Source organism: Pogona vitticeps, chromosome 5 (assembly GCF_051106095.1).
Source record: "Pogona vitticeps strain Pit_001003342236 chromosome 5, PviZW2.1, whole genome shotgun sequence".
In the NCBI taxonomy this organism is placed as follows: domain Eukaryota; kingdom Metazoa; phylum Chordata; class Lepidosauria; order Squamata; family Agamidae; genus Pogona; species Pogona vitticeps.
Window position 1 is genome coordinate 160,666,409 of NC_135787.1, and position 23,514 is coordinate 160,689,922.

At 38.5% G+C, this 23,514-nt stretch overlaps 1 protein-coding gene across 3 annotated transcripts in view; it reads right to left on the reverse strand.

Annotated features, from left to right (window-relative positions):
- The window catches only part of GRIN2B (glutamate ionotropic receptor NMDA type subunit 2B), a 572,475-nt gene that overhangs the window by 402,619 nt on the left and 146,342 nt on the right, over positions 1-23,514 (reverse strand). For 2 of the 3 annotated variants that reach the window (XM_073000191.2, XM_078376094.1), the window contains one exon: positions 3,294-3,892. In XM_073000191.2, coding sequence (XP_072856292.1) covers positions 3,294-3,892 — 599 coding nt within the window. Of the gene's footprint in view, positions 1-3,289; positions 3,893-23,514 lie in introns of those variants that run through there. The other variant, XM_078376095.1, reaches the window with a different exon arrangement.

Below are 23,514 nucleotides of genomic sequence, written 5' to 3' on the forward strand. Positions count from 1 at the left end.
CCACACAAATGGTGAACACCTGCAATTTAAAAATAAACAAACAGGCAGTTCATCTGGGGAGGGGTTTGGCAGTGGGGAAGTCTTTGGCCCACCCCAGACACAGGAACAAAAAGCTGCTGTTCCCAGAGCTTTATTTTGGACAAAAGAGACAGTTTTTCTTCATTTTCTTTCCTATGGAGGGCTTTGGAGATCTCCTGAGGGGCACAAAAATGCCCTTGTCCATGGGCTACACTCTGTCCACCACTTATTTAGAGGCACATCTCTCAGTTATATCAACATGTGCCATTTTTCCATGGACATACTGTATTCTATTTATTTAAAAACGTTCCATAGAACAGGCCAGATTAATGGGTTTCAATACAGTATTAAGTAAGCCTGGCAATTTCAAAATTGTCTGAGCCAGCAAAATCATTCTCATACTTTTAAGCAAGACTTCAGAACTCCAACTAATTGTGTTCTTGCTCTTATGCAATTAAGGGTATTCAAGTAACCATTCTAAAATGTGTGAAAGGGGCGCATATATGTTTCACTGATTTGTGAAGGAGAGCTAATTTAAAATAAATCACAGATATATGTGATAATAATCCAAACCAATATATTCATTTTTGGATTTTGAAGTTCAAAAGAGAAATAAAACAGTTATGTTTCCCTTCTCTTTTAACATACACAGCATTTCCCTTCTCAAGCTTCAGATAATTCTAGACTCCACTACACTACACTGGTGTTCCAGCCAACATTCAGAGTGATTTATCAATGATTTTAGATTTACAGGGCAAGAATGCAGACGTTGTCAGTATCCATGCAAGGGAAGTAAGGCTAAGGCAACTGGCCCAACGTTACATCACGAATCTCATAGCCAAGTGACAATTTGAACCTATGTCTCCTCAATTCTGATTGGAGTCTGACACTCTAATATTTGGCTTTCACATGCCAGATATGCCAGTTCAAATACTTACAGATTGTTGGGAACATTTTGTTTGCTTAATATAAATCAAATAAATATTATTTAAAATATTGTGTTTCATTCAAGGCACGGGAAACTTTCCAATTTAAAATGTTACAGAAAATCCACTCAGTTTCCACAGTGTTTTATATTTAATCTAGATACTGTCCCAGGACTTTAAGATATGATAATTTTACATCAGGAAGGCACTAGCAGCAGCAGCAGAATCCTCAAAATCCAGTATAAAAACAGTGGGAATTTTAACTGAACCCTGAATTCTCCATGTGCAGAGGCTTTTCTGTGAAAGACAAAAGTACACATGATAAAAATGGCATGCAAAAAGAAATGTACCCCCTCATAGAACAAAGGGGAAGCTCCTGCACATAAAGGGTTCTGAATCACTGAATTCTGAATCACAGCAAGGACATACTTTTTACAGGTTGCCATTTAAAACCTGGTTCTAAGATACAACTGTTTGTGTTCCTACTACAACGCAATATAGATCTCTTGACTATTAGCAAAGAAAGGCAGGCTCTCATTCCTAGGTTATGCTTTCCAGCCACAATCTTGAACCATAACTGACATGGAACTACACCACATGATCTTCTATCTGGAAGCAATGGGTCTTCTATGGCTGAAATGTCACAAAGTAGTCTGCCCTAACCCAGCTTAATGAAGCCCAAAGTGATTGGAAAAGGTAACCATGTAGGGTCATCCACATGTTTTATTTGTTCCTGTTTTAATATTGGTCCATTGCCCATTGAGTCAGAATAGCTTAACTGATCTATATGAGATTCCTGGACATGTGAATCAATCCGTTCCTTTTCCTTTCTCCTTCTGGATTATTTTTCCTTACTTTGGAACTGGGGTCTTTTGGCAGCCCAGTTCAGTCTGGATGTGTCATCCCCAAATGTTCCTTCATCCCGCATCCTGTGGGGACAAGTACAATTAGAGCTCCTGTGAGAATGTTCTCCCAGAATCTCTCTGGGAAATGAAGGAGTGTGTTTTCTCCTTCGGCCTGGTAGCAGTGGTGACAGTTTTAAAGTTGTACTGGCAACTTTCTGGAGAGGGGAGCATTAGTTTATGCTGGTGCCATTTCTTGTACAGCATCCACAGATCCTTCTTGGGGTTTTGTTTCTGCGCCTTTCATTCCATTTCTTCCCTTTGGGCTCTGAAACAGATTCCTCCCTCTGCCATTGTCCATAAAAGAGTAGAGCTTGTAAATATCCCTTCCAAAAAGTAGAGACAGGGTATGTAATGAAAAGGATATGAGAAGAGGAGGATAGTGGGAGAAGAAAGCAGGCAAGTGTTTTGGTGTGAATGTTCAACTCAGAAGTATCCAGATTACATAAAAGGGGAAACTGATGGAAGCTTGGAGTTAATGATTCTGAATCTGTGAGGGAAAGGGATCACTTTTCCAACCCAGATTAATTTGAGCCACATACCTTATGTAGATTAACCCACAGTCACAGAGCCAATGGCTGTGCCCATATAACAAGCTGCAGTTAGCTGCGCTGACCTTTTCCTAGAATCCTTCTGCCACAAGCAATAGTAAACATAAATCTCTCATCCAAGCAATGGGATTCTTGTTTACAGCTTCAGAGTCAGGGGGAAATCAGATTTTGGCTCTTTTTCCAATCATATCTCTGTTCCTGTCCCACACATTCTGATCATCAATCTGCATTAATTGCCTTCTAATACTTGTCCTAAGACATTTCCACCTTACTTCCCCTTTTCCTGATGCTTTCCGCTAATGGCATCTTCGTGCCTCGTTTCAAAACCAAACTCTCACTTTGGCTTTCCTTAATTGCATGTTTCTCTTTCCTTCCCTGGTATAATATTCCCCTCCTCTACCAGAGCACTCTAGCAGCTTTCGATCATGGTGAAAATGATCCTGTACTCCTCCTATCTTACCAATACAATGGTTGTTCCTTGGAACATGGCATTTACAATTCTGCCTGTTAAACATTCACTTTTCTTATCTATGTCATATTGATATATCACCCATTCTTTGTCAGACTCTAATAATGGCCCATAGTTCATATCTTTGGATTCAAGGCTATTTTCAGGAGGTTTGGAAAGTAATACTTGCATCCTTGGAAATGTCTATAGATACTTCTTTGAAGGAATGCTTGTTAAATTTGCAGATGATACGAAACTTAATCACTTAATAGACATGTGTATGGATTTTGAGAAAGTACTCAACAGGATAACATACAATATTTTTAAAAAGTTAAATATAAAGGAAATTAATCTGCATAGAAGCTTTCTTCCTGTACCTTCTGTAAGCCATATAAAAATGGTTAGAACATGACGGTGAGCAACAGCTCATTATATTTATTTTCCTTACCTATTTAACATGTTGGATTGGTAGATCCTCTTGTCCTGTGTATTGTAGCAACTACTCTTGGGCTCAGGAATGAAGCTGTGCTCAGCCAGCATGTCAGAGGCGGCTGTGGTTATTATGGCTATTCCATCTTTCACCCTGTCCCGAAGACCATAGTCCCATTCATCATATGACACCGAGATAAGTCCAGTGGGGAATTCAGAGGGTACTGTGTCTGTATCTCCAGCCACCAAGCTAGGCACAATCCATGTGTAATCATACCCAGTCAGACCGACAGAGTTTGCCACCTCAAAGATGTAGGTGGCCTCTTCCTTTGTACAGTAAAGGAGGATGACAGGACTCTGGAGTTTTTTGAGTTGATTCTGGATCTTAGAGTCACCATCATCCAGAGACATGTCCAGCAAGAGTACCTCTTCTAGCTCCCAACCCACAAAGCTGTTCTCAATAGTGCTCCGGATCTTGTTAACAAAGTCCTGATAGCCAGGAAAGTAGGTAGTGACAATGGAGAATATGTACCAGTCATATTCTTCCATGATGTTGAGCATGACAGAAGCTTGCTGTTCTATTGACGGGCCAAACTGGAAGAACATGGATGATTCATCCTGTAAGAGTAAAAAAGAAGAAAATGCAAGGTCAAAGGAAGGCAGTGATAAAATATCTGGACTGAGATGGGTAGGGGATCATATAACACTGGCTTGCTTGAATAATTATGTACAATTATATATGCACAATGCAGCAAAAAAGCGAAAGGAGCAAAAGATGCTTATGTTGACAGTTACTTTTATGCCATCTACACTACAGTTTCACATAAGTAGGAAGCATGTGCACTATGAAAAGGTACTATAGGAAAAAAGTACCAGCTGCAATAAAGACAAGTGATACAATTGCAAAGATGCAAACAGTAACAAAATGATGCCTTTTCTGATGTAGGTGTAAATGCCTTCCTCTCTGCCTTGGAAGCCTTGTATAAGCCAAATGCAATGTTAATAGATATTAAACAAAAAATTATGTTGTGTGGTGGATCCCTGAACAAGAGCAATATTTATTCATTGATCTTCACTATATTAAAGCATTTACTGGACATCTAGTGGTCCCTAATTTTGGGGAGAACAAGAAACAATGACACTAAAAGCATATGTGGGGAAATATGCTCTTCTTACCTAAATCCGGCAGGCCACCAGAGAAATATGAGATACTGAGATTGCTTTATCACTAAAGTATACTTGTAGTGCCCTGCATGCGCATTCACTTGTTACAAAGATTCTAGCATTAAGAGATATGCAGACTTGGTATATGAACACAATAAAACAACAAGAAATTTTTCAATCGTTCCATAACTACAGAATCTAGAATTACAGAAGATGGTGATACATTCACAGGAGCATAATGGTGCAAAAATTGTCTTAATGTATAATTAGTATAAATAATCAAACATGCTACTTTAGATTGGATGAACCTATCCAAACTGATTGCTCGAAATGGTCAGATCTCTGGATATTTTATCCAAATTGAAACCAGCAAATGCTTATTATTTATTATATGAAAGGATACAGACTTGTGCCCAGCCCAATCCAAACTTTTTTCCCTAGCTTGAAGAGCCCTGTGTTGCCACTGCAGTTAGAATGCAACACAGTTTCAATTGACAACAAATAGTTGAAAGGTGTTGTTACCTGAATATTTTTTAAGGGTTTATAGGTAGGATGATACAAGTGCATGCTTTTCTAAATTCCACTGACATTTTAATCTAGAAAACTAAGATTAAGGAAGGTGTATTGTCCAGACAGAATAATTTTCATTTTCATTCAGAGTGAGTCTAATACTACACATTAGCACAAGTCTTAATATTGGGGCAGGGATAGGGGTGGATTGTGGAGGAAGGATTCAATATATGTAATTTTCAAGATTGATGTGTATGCACACCATGCCATTTCATCAGTTTCTGCTTCAGTAGGTGCACCACTTCTGCTGCCACCAAAGTGACAAACGAATTATAAACTCCTACAAGATTTTCAAAAATGGGTCAGTGACCTGGCAGGAGACTCAAGAAACAGAAACTGGAGAAAAAAATACAGGGGCATGAAATAGGCATTGAGCATCCAACATTCATTCTAGATCAAAAGAAGCATACATGTTTGCAAACACATATATATCTACCAAATCTATGAAATGTAGAGAAAGTTAAATTCTATTGAAATTAATTGTCCCAATAAGTTTAACAGTTTGTTGAAGGGGTTTTGATTTCAATGGGCTCTGCCCAACCTTTCTTCTTTCTTTCCATCAATGCTATAAACATTTTAGGAAGCATGTTGTGTAAATTACTTCCTTTCCAAAGAAGAAATCTCTCTGAATTCTAGTGTGAGATTACATTACTTTGTAACTTTATCCATATATTAAAATGGAGAAAATAAGAATCTACCATTTTTTGTCTCCTTTGAATTTACAGTTCTTTACATCAACTTCCAACCGTTTCCCACACAAAATGTCAGGCACATGTCCACAGGGCATATAGCTGCTATTCTAGAATCACTGCAATTCTGACTGTTATCATAAAATCAGCAAGGAACTACTTTAGTTCAAGCAGAAGGGCTAGCATTGTTCAAACCTATCCATCTTGGTCCTTGACAACAGGTTTGTTGTCTAATTACTGTATCATAACACTTCAACTGTCCAAATGAACTTTAACAACATTAGCAAAATCAGCAATCACAAGAGTGGGATAAAATAATATAAAGGAAGCCACTGAAGACCAAAATCATTAAATCAGATTAAAAACTACAATGATAAATGATAAGTGCTTACATTCAATTGTTAGTCTCAAACAGAATAGATCCAGTGGCTGAAATCCTGATGCTTAACATAGTAAGTTTCAACTAAAGTAGACCCATTGAATCATTGGAGGTTTGTGATTCAGTTCTTCCATAAGTTCCATTGATTCTCTAGTTGCAATTTACTATACTAGGCAACAGAATTTCTGCCATAGAATCCATGGTGTTTATGGAAGTGATGATTTACTACTTAGCAATTAATTTTTCTCTGTTTTATAATCCCTATTATTTTCTTCATACATTTTTTGGCTACAGTGCTGAATAAAGAACATGGAAATATGAAAGAATTCCAAAATTAAAGAGAAGGAAATGCATTATTTATGAATTAAGTCTGTGTTTTGGAACACTAGAAAGAACTTGGTTGGTTGCTAAGCCAAGTGTTTTTCTATAAAATTCATTGCTGATGCATCTTCATAAGATGATTACAGCAACATACCTGCTTCACTTTCCTCAATTTAACTTATAGCACATAGATGCCACTGAAGAGAGATAAGAAAAAAGAGAAATTATAAAGAGGATTGATATGATAATGAGCAAATTCCAAACAAAAATCTAGCTTTTAAGAAAGACCAGATTTGGAAGTTATGGTTCTGAAAGATAATGCATGAATGTGTGTGTGCATGAGTTGCTTAATGAAGTGTATCAGCAATGTTTCTAGTCACTGTCCCTTGTCCCTGGCTTTTTGGCATGCTGACTTTGGGTCCATCATGACATTTGAAGCCAGCATCACAATTATGAACCTTTTAAATGGACAAGCTTTGGCAGCAACTGCATGAAGCCTGGAAAGCCTCTCCCACAACACTTGTCTGCCCTGTCTTTGTGACATCACATAGACTCACACCTAATCTCACCTTCTGACCTGAAATCTCAGAGAATGAATAGTGCTGACATGACAGTTCTATTTTGGACACGTAATAAAGTTTTACAATACTGCAACTATTTCACAAATATATTTCTACCTCAGGTGATATAGGTCAACATGTGTGGGTTTTTTTAAAGGGCTACATATACAATAGAGGGACGTGGTGGTGCTGCGGGTTAAACCACAGAAGTCTCTGTGCTGTAAGGTCTGTATATCTTCAGCTGTAAGATCGAATACACGTGACGAAGTGAGCACCTGTTGCTTGTCCCAGCTCCCGCCAACCTAGTAGTTCGAAAGCATGTAAATGCGAGTAGATAAATAGGGACCACCTTGGTGGGAAGGTAACAGCTTTCCGTATATAAGTTGCACTGGCCATGTGACCATGGAAGATTGTCTTCGGACAAACACTGGCTCTATGGCTTGGAAACGGGGATGAGCACCACCCCCTAGAGTCAAACACGACTGGACAAAAATTGTCAAGGGGAACCTTTACCTTTACTTTTACATATACAATGGCACTTTACCAGTGGTTTTCTGCTAGAAGTGATGCTATATTACTGCTATATAGCTGACACTTGAACAATGGTTGTTCACTATAAATTATTGTTGAAAGATCCAACAGCAATTTATTGTTGTTCCCACCGTAGTAGATGAAAAAGATGAGCAGAAAGAAGGTGTTACACTGAGGTCTCCCATTTCCTCCTGCTGCTAGATAATATTCATTATTCCACTGCAGTTAACTATTTTGCCCCAGTCTGCCACATACATTTAATATCCAGTTTTGCAGGACTCCCATTTAATTCAGTGCTTCTGTGCGAACCCAGAACATAAGTCCTGTGCTTCAGCTGAAAGGCAATGAATAGTTTACTAAGTGCCTGCAAGTCACTCAGATGGAAATAGGCTATTAATTCTACATCTCTCAGGGTGTAAGCTGACTGCTCCACACCAAAAACTGACTCTTGAAGCCTACAGACTGAGTTTTTGTACTTGAAGCCTACAGACTTGAGTTTTGGTACTTAAGTAACTACAGTTCAAACTACAACATTTATCAATAAGATTTTTGAACTTTTCCACCTTCCCCTATCCTAGGTTTTGTAACACCCAGCCCAATGAAAATTCCTGAAACTTACCCTTTTTATTATATTTTGGTGGCCCCATGATGGTAATACTCAACTCTCCTATATGAGAGAGACTGTGTATATTTTAAATTGTTTTTATCTTGTATGTTGTGAGCCGCCCAGAGTAGACTATGTCTAGATGGGCGGCATATAAATGTAATAAATAAATAAATAAATAAAATATGATTCAAACAAGCATATTTTAATCTCCTATTCAATTCAGCAGTAATGTACAGTTTAAACTTGTCTCTTGCATAGAAATAAGTAAGTTACTATTGTTTCTTTCTGCTTTGTTTCTAGACTGAGAAAATGGTGACTATCAAGGTAGTGTATTATTTTAAAATTTTGATTTGGTACTGCTGTAAGTCTATCACCACTCAATTTAGCTTTAAAAGATGGACTACAAGATTGGTTAAAGATGAGATACATACATCTATAAATACATCCAAGATCACTATAAGAGATGCATCGTACATAAAATATTTTGTAATAAATGGAAACAAACCAATATTTATCATGGAATTTCCAGAGTGATATCATGGAAAAAGTATTTAATGTTTCAGTTTGTCTCAGGTTTTAGAAACTGAAAATGCATTTGACCATAAAACTATGGCACTACCTGAAACAAATACTAAATACTTTGAGGCTAGGAGAAGGCCTTAGTTGAATTGGTCCACACTGCCCTTAAGCATGTTTACTCAGAAGCAAGTTCCACTATGTTTAACAGAGCCCATTCATAAATACATATGCATAGAGCTAAAGCTAAATAAAGTTACAGGAATTCTTCTTATGTTTCTGATCCATTTTATTAACATGAAAACATAGTAGAGTATTTCCCCATCACCATTTTTATTTTAGTTGTGGAACCATTTCTGATAGCTTTTCTTAAATTCACCAGTGCAATACCTTTGTGTGATCATGGAGGGAAATCTTTGTGGCAGCTTTCCTCAACCTATGGCCTCCTGACGTCCACATCACTCATCAACTCCAGTTAATATGGCCAATAGAGAAAACAGTTAAAGTAGAAGTACAAAACATGAGGACAGGTTGTGAACAGACTCCTTAAAGTGAAGGCAGACCAAACATATGTTCCTTTCATTAACTCACCCCATGTTTTTCTTTTCCTGTTTAACCTTAAAGGTATCCCACAGAAGCATCAGGAAAGTTCCTACCATAACTTCACTTAACCTAGGCAACCTTAGACAGAAGGAAGCTGCCATAGTCCAAGCCTTGCTTCTTTGCCTCTCATACCTGATCACTGTGAGTATTAGGCAGAGTGCGGTGGCCAAACAATTAATATTTTTACTGGCAGGAGATGTATTTGTAGGATTTTCTTTCATTTGCCCAAATATTTCAGTGAGACTTTGGGAGTGTGAAGAGATGCCCTTGGTTGCTCTGCTTCAGACACAGAATATTTTGGGATAATACTGACTATGAGAGCTTGTTTGGACACTTACGCTTCATGATTATGATGCATCTAGACAGCTAGTGTGGTATAGTGGACAGGTTCCGACTAGAACTCAAGATACCCAGGTTCAAATTCTTTCTTAGGCAAGGGGATGATGGCAATCATGAACCTCTCCTTGAATATCTTACACACCTGGAAAACCATATTAGGACCTACATATGTTAGAAATTACTCAAAAGTGCATAACTACAACAGGTGCTCATTGATATACCCTGTTCCTCATTTTCTCCTGATCTACACCAAACCTGCACTTTGAAGCATTATCAGCCAAATTATATGCAGAGCTAAATCACACCCTGGCTGCCATAGGATGCTTTACCCCCTCCTAATTGATCCATCAAAAGAAAGCACCAGCAGTTCCCTTCTGGTGCTTCTTCCATCAGGATAATGAGACAGTTGTATGACCTGCAGGATGGAACAGAAGCTTGACAGAACTATGAGCTTATATCCTATTTGGCACAAACTGGTATTCTTAAAATAAAATCTGCTCTCTCTCTCTCTCTCTCTCCCTCCTTTTATTTTTTTTCCTTAGATAATTAAGACCAGGATCACATTCAGTCACTTTGCTGAGCAGTTTGATATTTTTCCCCCACTGGTAAGATCAGGTATCTGGCCACGAAACCTCCAAATAATTAAACAAAGAGAGCCTGTGATAGAAAGGCAGTGGAGCTGTCCACACCATTGGTACTGAACAGGATTCCAACTTCAATAAGGAAAAAGCAAATAATATGATACAATAACGAAATGTTACAGTATGATTCCAGATCTGCACATCATTATAATTAGAATTAGGGCTTTATGGAATCCAGATTTTAACATTACAATTTTAAAGTATCAGACACGCACTCTGGTTTTAACATAACATCATTTATACCTAGAGCTTATTCAGGTGGAGAAGAATGGCTAGAGCTGAGTGCTTATTATTTCAAGTGCGAGAATGTCATCATTGTCTGCAGGAGTCCAAACAACAATTATTATTCCACAATGATCTCTCATCTGTCCCTCCCTGCTGTGGGCAACATATATCTGACTGTTAGGTACTTCAGAAGAGAGCAAAACATTTCACAAAATTCTCAAAAGCCTGAAGCAGGTCTTGCTGCCAGATTTTCTCCCTCCAGAGTCCACAGAGCTCCCTCATTCTGAATTCACAATCATCATTCTGTAGCTCTGAGGAGTTGAGCAAGCCATGGATCCAATCTATACAACATATTCGCCAACTCAAATATGTTTCCTTGCTGAAAAATCTGTTCAGAAGTGACTACTGTGAGGACAACAAACCTGCTCCTTTTTCTCATTTACTAACCACTGTTCTTTTTCCCATGTTGCTTAACATCTACATGAATGGTCATGTGGAGGTTTCATCTGAGGTGTCACCAAAATTTAGATGACAACAAAATACTTTCACCAGACACAGGTGAGGACACAGACTGTCACAAATCAATTATTAAATGGGTGTGGTGATGGGCTGAATTAAGATTCTGTCCAGACAATATAGAAGCTTACTCCATTTGAATGAAATGTATTCAACTGATTCTAGATGAGATTGTCTATGATATTCTGCCCATTTTGAGCCTTTATGTATAAATTTATGTATCACTACCTACATGAGATTTTTATGTAAAAAATATTGAATGGCTGCATTCTAAATAGCTGCCTTGGGTCCTTTTAAGAAGAAAGGTGGGGTAAAAATATTTTAAATAATTACCTATGGTCCTGTTTGATTGTTTAAACCAATCTTTTCTCTTCATGTGATTTATTTTATGTGTAACAAACAATAAGGAACACAGATTAACAAATGAAAATACGCAAACATCACATGAAGCTGCAGCAAAAAGAACATGGAGTTCTTTTTGCTAAAGAACACAGACAGAGTTCTGACTCCTGTCCTCTGAAGATGCCGGCCACAGAGACTGGCAAAATGTTAGGAAGAACAACCTTCAGAACATGGCCAAAGAGCCTGAAAAACCCACAACAACCATCAGAACATGGCGTCTTATTGAAATTAACGAGCACTTTCATAGAGCATCAGAACTATCTAAGAAAACAACCTGGAGCAAAAGAGGCTCTGGATGGGACAGAACAAAAGGAATAACTTCAAAATATTTGAAAGGGAGCTGTAGAGGTGGCTGTTCTTGTACTTTAGCACCTTTCTTAGTGGAATTAAGGAGCAATGGCTAGGGTTTCAGGTTTAAAAGGTGGAAAAGGTATTAAAATGGTTCCTGTGATGGCCTGAGGAATGTCCAACTAGCTAATATGAAAATTAGTTGAAATGCATCCTTGGAACAGAATGTAGCAAAAAGTGGTGACATTTTGGATCCAAAAATGTGTGAGGGTCTGTGTGTATTTTGGGATCTAAACACTTGTTTGACCCAAATGCTCATTTTCTTTTGTCAGAAACAAGGTAGAGGAGAATATCAAAAGGTGAAAATAACAGTGGTGAACAAGAGAAGGAGTTAGTGTCTCACTAATCCTTAGAGCTAAAGCTTTTCAGGAAGAAAAATTAGCTCAGACAAGGAATGAGAGGGCAACTTTAATCTACTAAAGGGTGATAACTGCTCTAAGAATTAAGAAAACAGAATGCTGAAGAAAAGTAAGACTATATAGACACTTGTAAACAAAAAGAAGTACACAGAGATGAAATAAACATTAAAATGCTTCTCATGAAGGAAAATAAAATATTTAGAACAATGGAAATAGGTTATAGAAATAGATCTGAAATAATTTCATCAAGTGGGCAGAAAGAGGGCAACCAATGAAGAAGTGTTGAAATGACTGAATAGTTTTTACTTATAATTAGTAATAATTATACACTAGCAAGTCAGTTCTGACATATGGCAGCCCTCCCAGGGTTTTGTAGGTATAAAGTATTCAGAAGTTGGGGGTGAAGGGAACCACTGGTCTTTTTATTTTCACGAAGAAGTAAAAACAAACAAACCTCACAGCAGATAACAACAATGGATTGCCTCAATGTTTCAGGACAATATTTTTCACTGGGGATGAGAAAATCTGTTAGCATTCATTACACCCTTAAGTTGTACAAGCCCAATAATGTTTATCATTAAATGAAACCAAATGTGACAGGAAGGCAGATAATTTCTAAGGTGATATGACAGAAGATTATATAGATATCCAATCTATTTTAAGATGACTCACATCAGGAAGTAGACAAGTTTGAGTGCTTCAAGCCCAGGAGGTCCTCCAAAGTTCAGCAATGATATAAAATACATCTGTGTCCTCTAAGAAAATTACATTTTCTACTATGTGTAGGTTCAGCTTGCCAAAGGTTTGTCTCATAAGACAAAAGCAAAACAGAGAAAGTAATCAGGAGAACATCAGGGTCACAAAAATGCGAAGCCTTCCTTATGATGTGGGTCCATTTCAGGTGAATGATGACAAGTACCCAGTGGGTGAGAACCTTCTTTTAGTGCCAATGTACACTTTCATTGAGAAATTGATTAGTGGCAGGAAGAAGGATTAAGGTCCGGGAGCCATCAGCCCAGGCTGAGGAACAGTCCTGTTCTGGAAAGAGTTCCTGCTCATATGGTGTGCATAGCTAACAATCCTGAGGCCCAACATCAGACTGAAAGCTCCACCTCATGGATTCAAATGGTTCTGTCATCTTGATGCGGATATCACAACCTGTAGTATCTGTGTGCAGCTGCAAAACTCTTAGGAGTACCAAAGTCTACCAGACTGTTTCAGTATGTTAGTTTAGTTCAGTTGTTATTTTTAAGGAAGATTTCTACTTGTGATCAGTAAAAAAATATTTTGAATACACCAATTTTAAGCAGAATAAATCCTATAGTATTTGATGGTATAGTCATGCTCTCACTCAGCTATCTAGCCAACCACTTAATATCTAAGGAAAATAGATATTAGATTAGAGGCAGTCCACAATAAAAGAAGCATCAGACCTTTCACCACTGCAATTTCCTCAGAGCATATCCTCTTTATAGAAGTTACAGTTACCTACTGAATGATTGCCAAATCATATAGATTTCCTTTGTTCCATGCTACACAGCATTTGCTGCATATTTTAGGGTTCTCATTGGAGCAGGCTGGATGCAAAATGGTCCCTATAGTTCTAGTTCCATCTGAAATCTTGTGGTTTCCCTAGCAACGACTCACAAATTATGTGTCTCTGCCCATAAGCTCATTACAGCTAGCACTGGCAACAGCAGACTCCAATTCAGCATTATTTCCTGCAGTCTAAAAACATGAGTATGACTTACACTATTTCTCATTTTTCCCTTCTGGATTTGAGAAGACCGTTGATTAGATTCTGCTGCCTTAAACTGAAGGAATTATCTTACATATTAGAGGGCTAGGTAGCCTTTTAGATGAACAGAACTTCAGAAGAGAGGAACTATCCAAGAACATCTAGGATATAGAATATGGCTATTTGAAGGGACCAAAGAATCCAAACAATCAAAAATACCACTTTAAGTGTTTATAAATTCTTAATCACAAAGATTAGGCAAATGTCTCAAGGTGAATGAGGAATGACCATCAAGCTTTCTCCATCAAACAGGATGGTCTCTGCAGTATTTTTATGTGCTAGGAAATGGATGAAGTGGACGTGATTATTTAAGTTCCTTACAAGAACCATCAGTGTTAGCAAAGATTTTTCTCACAACTATCATTTTCAATTTATGCTTCTTTGTATCTGTTCAGTATATAAGTAGCATGCCTTACCAACCTTTGTGGTGGAGATAGAGAGGATTTGGGGATCTAAGATGTCAAGGAGCAAAAAAGATGAAGTGAAAAGTCCATCTGTTCTACTTAGATTTCTTTTCTAATTGACCAGCAAAGCAATAGATGCATCAGATTACTGTTACACCTTCTCTGCTCAGCTCATTGATCTTTAACATTTTAAACAATCATTTATTCTCTCCCTCTCTAGTTACCAAAGGGACTGTAAGACTGTATTGAGTCATTTGCAAGAATATTAAAAGGGTCAATAACTTCACCTGTTTCTGCTAATCAAAAAAATTGTTCTTCTGAACTTTTTGAGGCAAATAACATTTGATGCAGCTTCTGCTTTTTTAATGCATACACCTATTTTCATGTTTCCACCACCACACGTATTCTACTTCTCACATGATTAGGATCTGCCAAGCCAGAATAAGCCACTATGTTCCTTACCATCACTGATTATAGGCAAGGATGCTGTCTTAGGCATACTGCCTAAGTCAAAATATTTGCACTCGCAAACCGAATGATATCCAAACAACGGAACTACAATGTGTTGTTGAAACTGACATCTGATATGCACCAGTCAGTAATGCATGTATCTTGTTTGCTTAATGCAATACTCAGCCTCTCGTACATATGATTTCTTGAAGAACACCAGCTGTTCAGAATTTCTGATTTCTAGAAACAAAAGTATGTTACTACAAATACATTCATCATATTCATGATTACTGAAGCCTTTGTGGGCTACAGTAGCTGAAATTCAACAATACTATACTAAGTGAAAAGCTGGTATAACTTAGTGGGCTGCAGCATCTGATTGAGGAGCCAGGAGTTCAATTCCCCATTAAGACAGCTGGGAGAGGGGCAAATCAAGATTATCCAGAATGTGTGTGACTGCTGAGTTACAGTGCCTTTCAGCTGTGTGGCCTTAAGCAAACTGCATGGTCCCAAAGCACCACTAGGAGGAAGGACTGAGTAATTTGTGCACAGAAAACCCTATTAAAGTATGTCAAATTTGAAATAAGATTCAAAGAAAATAAAGCATTTTTCTTTTAATCCTGTCCTTTCCCTCATTCTCTATCTTCCAGATTTAGAAAGTTCCCTTTCAATTATAAGTGTCCAGCCTGAGGTGCAGCTGTCTTATTTAAAATGATGTGTGTATAGGTGAAAAATAGATCAGTGGCACATGGGGAGCAAAATTTCTGACACAGGCATTGAACAGCAGGAACATTTGCCTTCCGTTGCCAAGTGCTGGTATAATAGTATTAACAATAGAAGGACATACAAGAATAAAAACCAGGAAGATGCTTGTAAGGTTTTGAAAGAGCTCTTTTCCAAGCTCAAAAAAAGAATCCAAAACATCGTGTTTTCTTGCATCTCCTGTTGTCTGCTCTCCTTCTTAACTATACTCTGGCACAATGGCAAAGTGGGGTGTAGACAGAAGCAACAGCAGGAGCTACGGCTAGTAGGAAAGGAACAGGCTATTCAGACAGAATACCTGCTCAGTTAGAGCACTCAACAAAGAAGGATAAACAAGGATATGAGAAGGAAAGGAAATGCCATTTGGCATTTCATATCTTCTAAGGCAATAGACAGCTGCTTTTTCAATATTATTCCTTTTCCTTATATAGTTTTTTTCCTGTAATAATAACTGTTTCTTATTTCCACCATTCCTGTTGGCAAGATGGTACTATATGTGTTGGAAACAAGTGCTCTTCAGCATTTCCACATGTAGTTGAACATGAGCAACCAAACCCAAGAAGTGTTCATGAACGGCTCTTCATTATCTTGGAAGAACTCTCCGGAGTGCTACGGAGCTTTGCCCTAGGTCCTGCACTGCTCAAAATGTTTATAAATGATCTGGATAAAGGCACAGCTTGGAAATAACATGTTAGACATTAAACTTTTTTTCCCTGATAAGGACGCATAAGAGGTTACATCTCAAAGTTCACATAACAAATGGGAAACAAAATGAGTTATGTTTTCTAGTTATTTTCCAAGGCAGGAATTCTGTTGTGTAACTCTGCACGTGCAATAATTCATTTACCACAGCCCTGTATTCATCATTGGTTGATGAGGCTTGGAAAGAATTTTCCTCGGTGTGATTGCTAGAAACGGACTAAAAGCGAGCCTTCCTTAAATTTGCCAATATCGTAAAGTAGCTTAATAAGACAGCCACTTCAGGATGCTGGCAAATTAATTACCTCCTCCATTCTGTGGAGAGGCTGGGGAAGTGAAAAAAAAATGTAATGTGTATTAGAGCAATGAATAACAAGAAAAGACAAATGGAAAGCTTCTTCCCAGAAGCTTTGCTTTGATTTTAAAGATACAGTCAAAAACTTGCCTGATTCCATTTGTCTTTTATTTTCTTAAAGTGATGTGATGATTATTCACTGCCCTAATATGCACTTAATTTTTTTTAACTTCCTTTGCCCCATCATGGCTCCATTCACATTACATCCCCCACAAAAAGTTTGTTCATTCACTCCACTTTGCACACCATGTAATGTCATATCAACACTTTACTTCTTTTTAAAACATTCATTAATGTTCGAATTTTCATTTCTTAGAATGGCACTGATTCATGATAAGTTGCATTTATTTTCATTCTCTTTATTTTTTGTTTCCCATTTATTGCCTATAACCTCAGTGTTTACTACCACATCCCTGCCTCTGAGATGAGACCTGCCAGATATCATACACAAAAGGAAATCTCTAGTTTATAAACAATTAATCAGATACTTCAAACCTCTGTCTAAATGATTAGCCACAAAGGAGATGCTCAAGAGGGGAAGACCAGAGTTTCGCACAATGGAAGCTCAAGTATGCTGGGCAGTCAACCAACAGAGTTTCATTAGAGTGAAGAGCAGCCAAGCAAACATTTTTAGAAGAAGGCCTGAAAAGTAGATTATGCAAAGGTACAGACATGATGAGACAGGAAGAGAAGTTTAAGAAAGTGGAGAGGTGAATTGTATTTTGAATGCTACACCAACCTATTCCCGCACCAGATAAGAATGTTGTGGTATACAGCAGAGGCAGCACCTGTGTTTTAAATGCTAAATGGGACCTCAAAGACATTGTGAATAAGTCTCAGCTTACGCTGTCAATACTCAAGGTGGAGGAAGTAGAAAACAAGCCTTTGCACTGGCATTGGGCCTACTCAGACCACCCATGGTTCCAAACACTCAGAGAGCCTGCTATAGTCTCATCTAGTATTGCCTACTGTGTCAGTTGCCACCTGAGGCTCCCAGTAGCACAGTTGTTGTCACTAACTTTGGTAGCACCACAGCTTTAAGTGATCCCTCAGAGACAATCCTAGCCCCTGAGTCTGGAATCTTAGGGAACTGCCATGCTTCACTTCCTTCCAGGCAGGAAGACAAATCTCAGGAAAAGCAAAAATAAAAAATGAACTATGGATTCCCCCCCCCCCCAAAAAAAGGTTATGTCTTTGAAGTCTGGGTCTCAATATTCACCTACATACAACTGGCACCAGGGTTTACCAACGTAGCATTAATGCATTTATATGTATCATTTGGAGCAAGGCAGGAAGTGGAGCATCAGTGTCCATCTTGGCAATGTTCTTGTTGCACTAGTCTTGGCAGTAGCAGTGTAGAACCTGACAAAGATCTGCTTGCAGCATAGTGGTGAGCCTTCCATAAATGCCTGCTCCTGAGAGCCTGGAAAAAAACCTCCCCATATACTATGTGTGCTACAGGTAAATTCACACAGGAAATGATCCCTAAGTGGCATGGTGACAGCCATGACAGCTGCTAGGCCCGTTTTGCTACTTGTCCAGCCTCCAAAGACTGTGTTTGTTTTTAACTATGTTATATGGATAGTAATTTTAACTCTGCATCCTATCCCACAATTATGAATCACAAGTGTTCCAGCCTCCTCCCATCTCTTGCCTGTCTAGCCTATATGACATCACAATATCCTGCTCCTTAGTTTCAAGTTTTGGCCTTGAAATCTCTGGAAATGTGATACTACTAATCAGGAAACCCTACCCTGGATAGATTTACTGATATCTTTTGCATCCTCCTGCTTGGAAAGGCATTCTGCTCCTTCCAAATGCACTCAGCAGCTGTTACGTTTTCTTTTCCACAGCAGTGAACATGATAGTATGTGCTAAAGGCTGTGGCAAATGCTTGGCTCCCATTGTATTACTGTACCACACACCAGCCACCATGCAAGCCTATCTAAGGAGGTGGGAATTTGTAGTTGCAGTGCTCCTGGGACAAATACTAGCGCCTACAACTAGGCTGGCCAAGTTGGCAGCATCTCATTCCCTGAGTTTTTAGGTTCCAAAACTATAATTAGAGGTATGGTCCTTGCGATGTCATGGGTGGGCAATATTTGCAAAGGAGGCCAAACTACCCTAGGGCTAGGAAATGACCCAGCTAAGAAAGAGAGGAAATGAGCACCAAAACATTAGAAAAACTTATCTAAATTCTGTCTTTCTCCACCTCAGTGCTGCCGTGATATTTATCTTCCAGTCTGGAAAGCCATTTTCCCCAAATGAGTTCCCTGAAACTCCAGCCAGTGCCCTGAGATTTGTTGAGCCTACCCACAATGTCTGAGGACCTTAGGTTGAAGACAGGCCACAGTAATAATGCTTGCAGGAGAATAGCTGACCTAAGTAGTTTTTGGAGATTTGTGTAAGATACTGGGAGGTTTACTGACAATACCCATTCTGGGCCCACTGAAGTATGACTTTGATCCTGAATGGGAGAGATATTATCGTGAGAAAGATAATTAATATGATTTGAACTGAACTGTTTGAGGAAGTAGGACGCCTAATCACTTCTAAGCAATATATAATGGATAAAATGATTTCTTGTGGAGTTTTTCTTACACTGGAAGATCCCATGCTGAAACATGGGATCCTTCTGTGTTTTGTGCACATACATACATACGCACGCACGCACGCACGCACGCACGCACGCACGCACATACATACATACATACATACATACATACATACATACATACATACATACATACATACATACATACATACATACATACATACATACATACATACATACATACAGATGCATACAAGCCACAGAAGGATTTCATGTTGAAATCTAATTTTCCAGCATGAGAAAAAATCCACAAGAAATCATTTTATCCATTTGAATCCCAGCAAATTCTAGATCTATTGCATTTTTTTTCCAAAATATTAAATAATTTATATATATATCTAGAAAAGTCTCCCTCCAATGATTTGATGCATATGTGTTTTGCTAACAGTTTGTTGGATTATGAGTTTGTGCTGTAGTCTTCAAGACACAAATTTGTTCCATTCAAAATTGAACAGCTTCAGGGGTTGCAGCCTTTATTACATAAATGTTTTTGCGCATACACGATTAGATCATGAGTTACAAGAGGTTTCTTAATGAGATTACATGAAGGAGCTTGGTACAAAATGATCAAAATGTCAAAAAGATATATAAGACAGGAAAACACTAGAAAATCTCATAGGCAAAGGGATGATTGGTATACTCAGGAGGAGTCATAAGTGGGCCCTCCAATAAAATTTTGCCATGTATTCTCCATGGCTTTTTTCAGAGTTATAAACAGATATTTTTTCCAAGCTAACATTCAACTCTCCTCATCCATTCCTGCAATATTCCCCCCTTCTCCCCCTTTTCTAACTAGGTTCATGAGTACCTAGCACAGTGGTTCTTAACCTTTGCTACTCAGATGTTTTTGGACTGCAACTCCCAGAAGCCTTCACCATCAGCTGTGCTGGCTGGGGTTTCTGGGAGTTGCAGTTCAAAAACACCTGAGTAACAAAGGTTAAGAACCACTGACATACTCACTGGTCTCTGGGGATGGGTTTGGTTTTTTTAATGTGGGTTGCCTTTGGTGTTTTCGGAAAAAAGATTTTTTTAAAAAAAACCTTTGCAAAGATTGGGGTTCTCCTGAGCATGTGGACATCTCCCTTTTATTTCTCAGTGGTCCCATTTTGTTTATAGTCTTCTCAGATCACAGTTACATTGGTCATTTACCCCACAATTCAAATTAATTGATCAATTCATGACTACAAGATGTAAAGCTCAATACCAGGAAGCCTGTTGTGGGTTTTTTATTTTTTTATTTTATTTTTGAGCTAGCAACAGTTTAGCCAGCAAGGGTAAATTAAATTTGTTCTGAGAGGTTTGACATTGCTTTTGTCTCCTTTCTACTAGTGTGACTGCCTAATATGATACAAAGGAGCACTTGTGGGAATGTCAGTTCTCCTCAGCCAAGCACCTCTTGTCTCCAACCTGGTTCTTTAAAAAATAAAAGGCTTCAACTTAGCACTGGAAGAGATTTTCGATATAGCATTTAGGGGAACAATTTTAAAAAGGAGAGACAAGGCAGAAATTGCCAAACAGCACTTGTTAGCACCTTGTCAAAGCAGCGTCTGCTATTGGAGCTCACTGCAACCAATCTCTCTGCTTCTGCTGACTCTGCAAATTTGTCTGGACAACTACAGTGATTTCACCCAGAAAAGCTGGTTTCCATGGGTGCAAATCAAGAGGATCGAAGCATATTTTCCCTGCTATATAATTGTACCCTCAGTGTTTACTACCTGAACTTACTTTAAGAAGTAATGATAACAATCTTTCACTGAAAGTTTAGTGCATAGAGGAGAATGTAGACATTGGGCTTTCCTTACAGAATTACAAGGATAATGAACATAAGTCAGTCCTGTTCATTTACATTGTCATTTACATGGGCACATGATAGAAGTTGGGAATTGGCATATGTGGGATAACCTGAACTGGGCCAGACTATTTGCTCAGCCCTAAAGAAATTGATAGGCAGCAAGGTTGGTAGGATTTTTTTTTTAAAAAGGAGATAAGATTAAAGTAAGAAAAAGACCATTCTCATGACATGCCCGAGTCAACGTAGACATCACTGTTTCAGTAATGTATATATGCTAAAAATTCCAGCTTGTTCTAGAACTACTCTACTTGAACTTTGTCCTGCCAGGTGATACCAAAAATGCATCAGAGACAACACATATGGAACATGTGCAGCTTCCTCTCCTGCCATGCACAAAGGTCCAGGACTCACTGCAGTATAGGAGTGTGCTCAGGACACAGGCTCTATAGACCCTGATCTTGGTATATGCCATCAGCTTCATATTAAGCCATACTTTCTTTGTGAGTCTAGAGAACGTGGAAGCTGCTTTGCCAATGCGTTTGTCCAGCTCAACATCAAGGGAGAGAGTGTCAGAGATTTTTGAGCCAAGGTACACAAAGTCATGAAAAAACTTCCAATTCTTGTCTGGAGATGGTAATAGAGGGAGGTGAGACCACTCCCTGGCCCATGAGTTGTGTTTTCTTCAGGCTGATTGTTAATCCAAAGTTTTGGCAGGCCTTGCTAAAACGATTCATGAGATGTTGGAGGTTTTCACTCCATGTTGCTTGAACATCACCAGAAAAAATCATACTATAGTTACTATTAGAGGAATATCTAGTATATAGTCAGAATTGCAAGCTGCAATATGTAAGTCAATCCAGTTAGAAAATGCCTGTGCCGTTTACTTCATCTGAAATATAACCTTCACAGTAAAAATGGCACCATCAGCATGATATTCACTGTGGTTTCCTCATCTCCATTACCTGATATACACAGATGTTCTTCACTCACCTGTCTGCTCTCAGAGCCTTTGTGTTTTCTTGCCACGTGGGGTGATAGAGAGGAGAAGAAGCAAGGAAGACTGTAGAACGTGCATCCTGATTTAGGTACCCAGCTTTGTTTCTATGACAACGGTAGGTGCAGCAGCAGAGTCCATTCTAGGGCAGTTACGGAAGGCTCTCAGTGCATCATCCAGTTCTTTAACTGCTATCAGCCATTCTCAAGGCACACACCAGTGACCCATTAGGTATACATTTTCCAGCTAATTCTATTTATGCACCTTCCAGAATTTTGAGGGCTTAGACACATAAATCTTCTATTACCAGTATAGAAAAATATGTAATAAATAGATGCAGGATAATAAAGCATACAAATAAAATACACAAATAATTCAAATAATTCAAAAATTTCTCTCTCAGAGTATTGCAAAGATACTAGTTTTCATTCCCACTAGTTTCTTTTAATGATCTGCTGGAGTTCATTCTAACCATAAAAGAAGGAAAAAAATAGGAACTATATATGAAGGGGTTTTTTGTGGTTCATTTGTTATTTGTCTCTCTGCCTGTTTGTATGTTTTGCAGCTTTCAGCATGTAATGTATTTAGGTTTTTTGCTTTCCCAGTCAGTGACATACCACCAGTCAGGTTGCTGTCATTGCCATTTCCGAGTTACAGGACAGACTGTTTTTATGTATACCTTCTCCACCAAGGGCTGTATCATTTTTTCCCCTAATGGGAACAGAATTTCAGTCTATGCCTTTCTGTAGTAGAAGATATGGTAAAAAACTGATTAAGTGGAAGCTGGGATTGTCATACTTTTCACTATTGGAGATGAGAAAACTAACAGTAGAACAGTCATCTGTGTTATGTATAAGCCTTTTAACTGTAAATTTTCCATATTATTCCATACTAGGTCTGTGCATTTTGATCCTAAAAGCATGGAAATGATTTGTAGAATCTTATAGATAAAAATGTCCTGCCACCTATAGATTAGGCATCCTTCAGTTTCAAGAGACTATGGTAGCGTGCGCTGAATGGAGTACATGGAACAGTGTCTAGTATGGCTGAGAAGACCAATTTGAGACTGACAATCCCTTCCACACTGAAGACAAATATAACCTGTTCCCTGTCCAACTCCCTAATTTGGCTGGTTTCAGGACTGCCTCTTTGCCTCAGCCTGCTGGACAAGTGTCTCTTCAAAATGGGAGAGGCCATGATGCACCGCCTGCCTCCAGGCTGAACACTCAGATGTCAACATTTCCCATCTGTTGAGGTCCATTCCTAAGGCCTTCAGATCCCACTTGTAGATATCTTTGTATTGCAGCTGTGGTCTCCATCTGGGGTGCTTTCCCTGCACTAATTCGCCATACAGGAGATCAGCAAAAGGTATTCATACACTGGGGTAGAATACTACATCAGCATAGTATCAAATATGGCATTTTAAAAAGGGAATTGTAGTCTCATCACTTTGGATCAAGTATTACTTCTGTATATCTGGAATTTTAAAAGTGTGCCTATATTTAAAAGGACAATATTGATTAGCTGATTCGTTGGACTGATACAATACAACCTTTTGACTGGCAGAAAGGTGTTCCCAATTTATCAGGCAAAACATTTCCT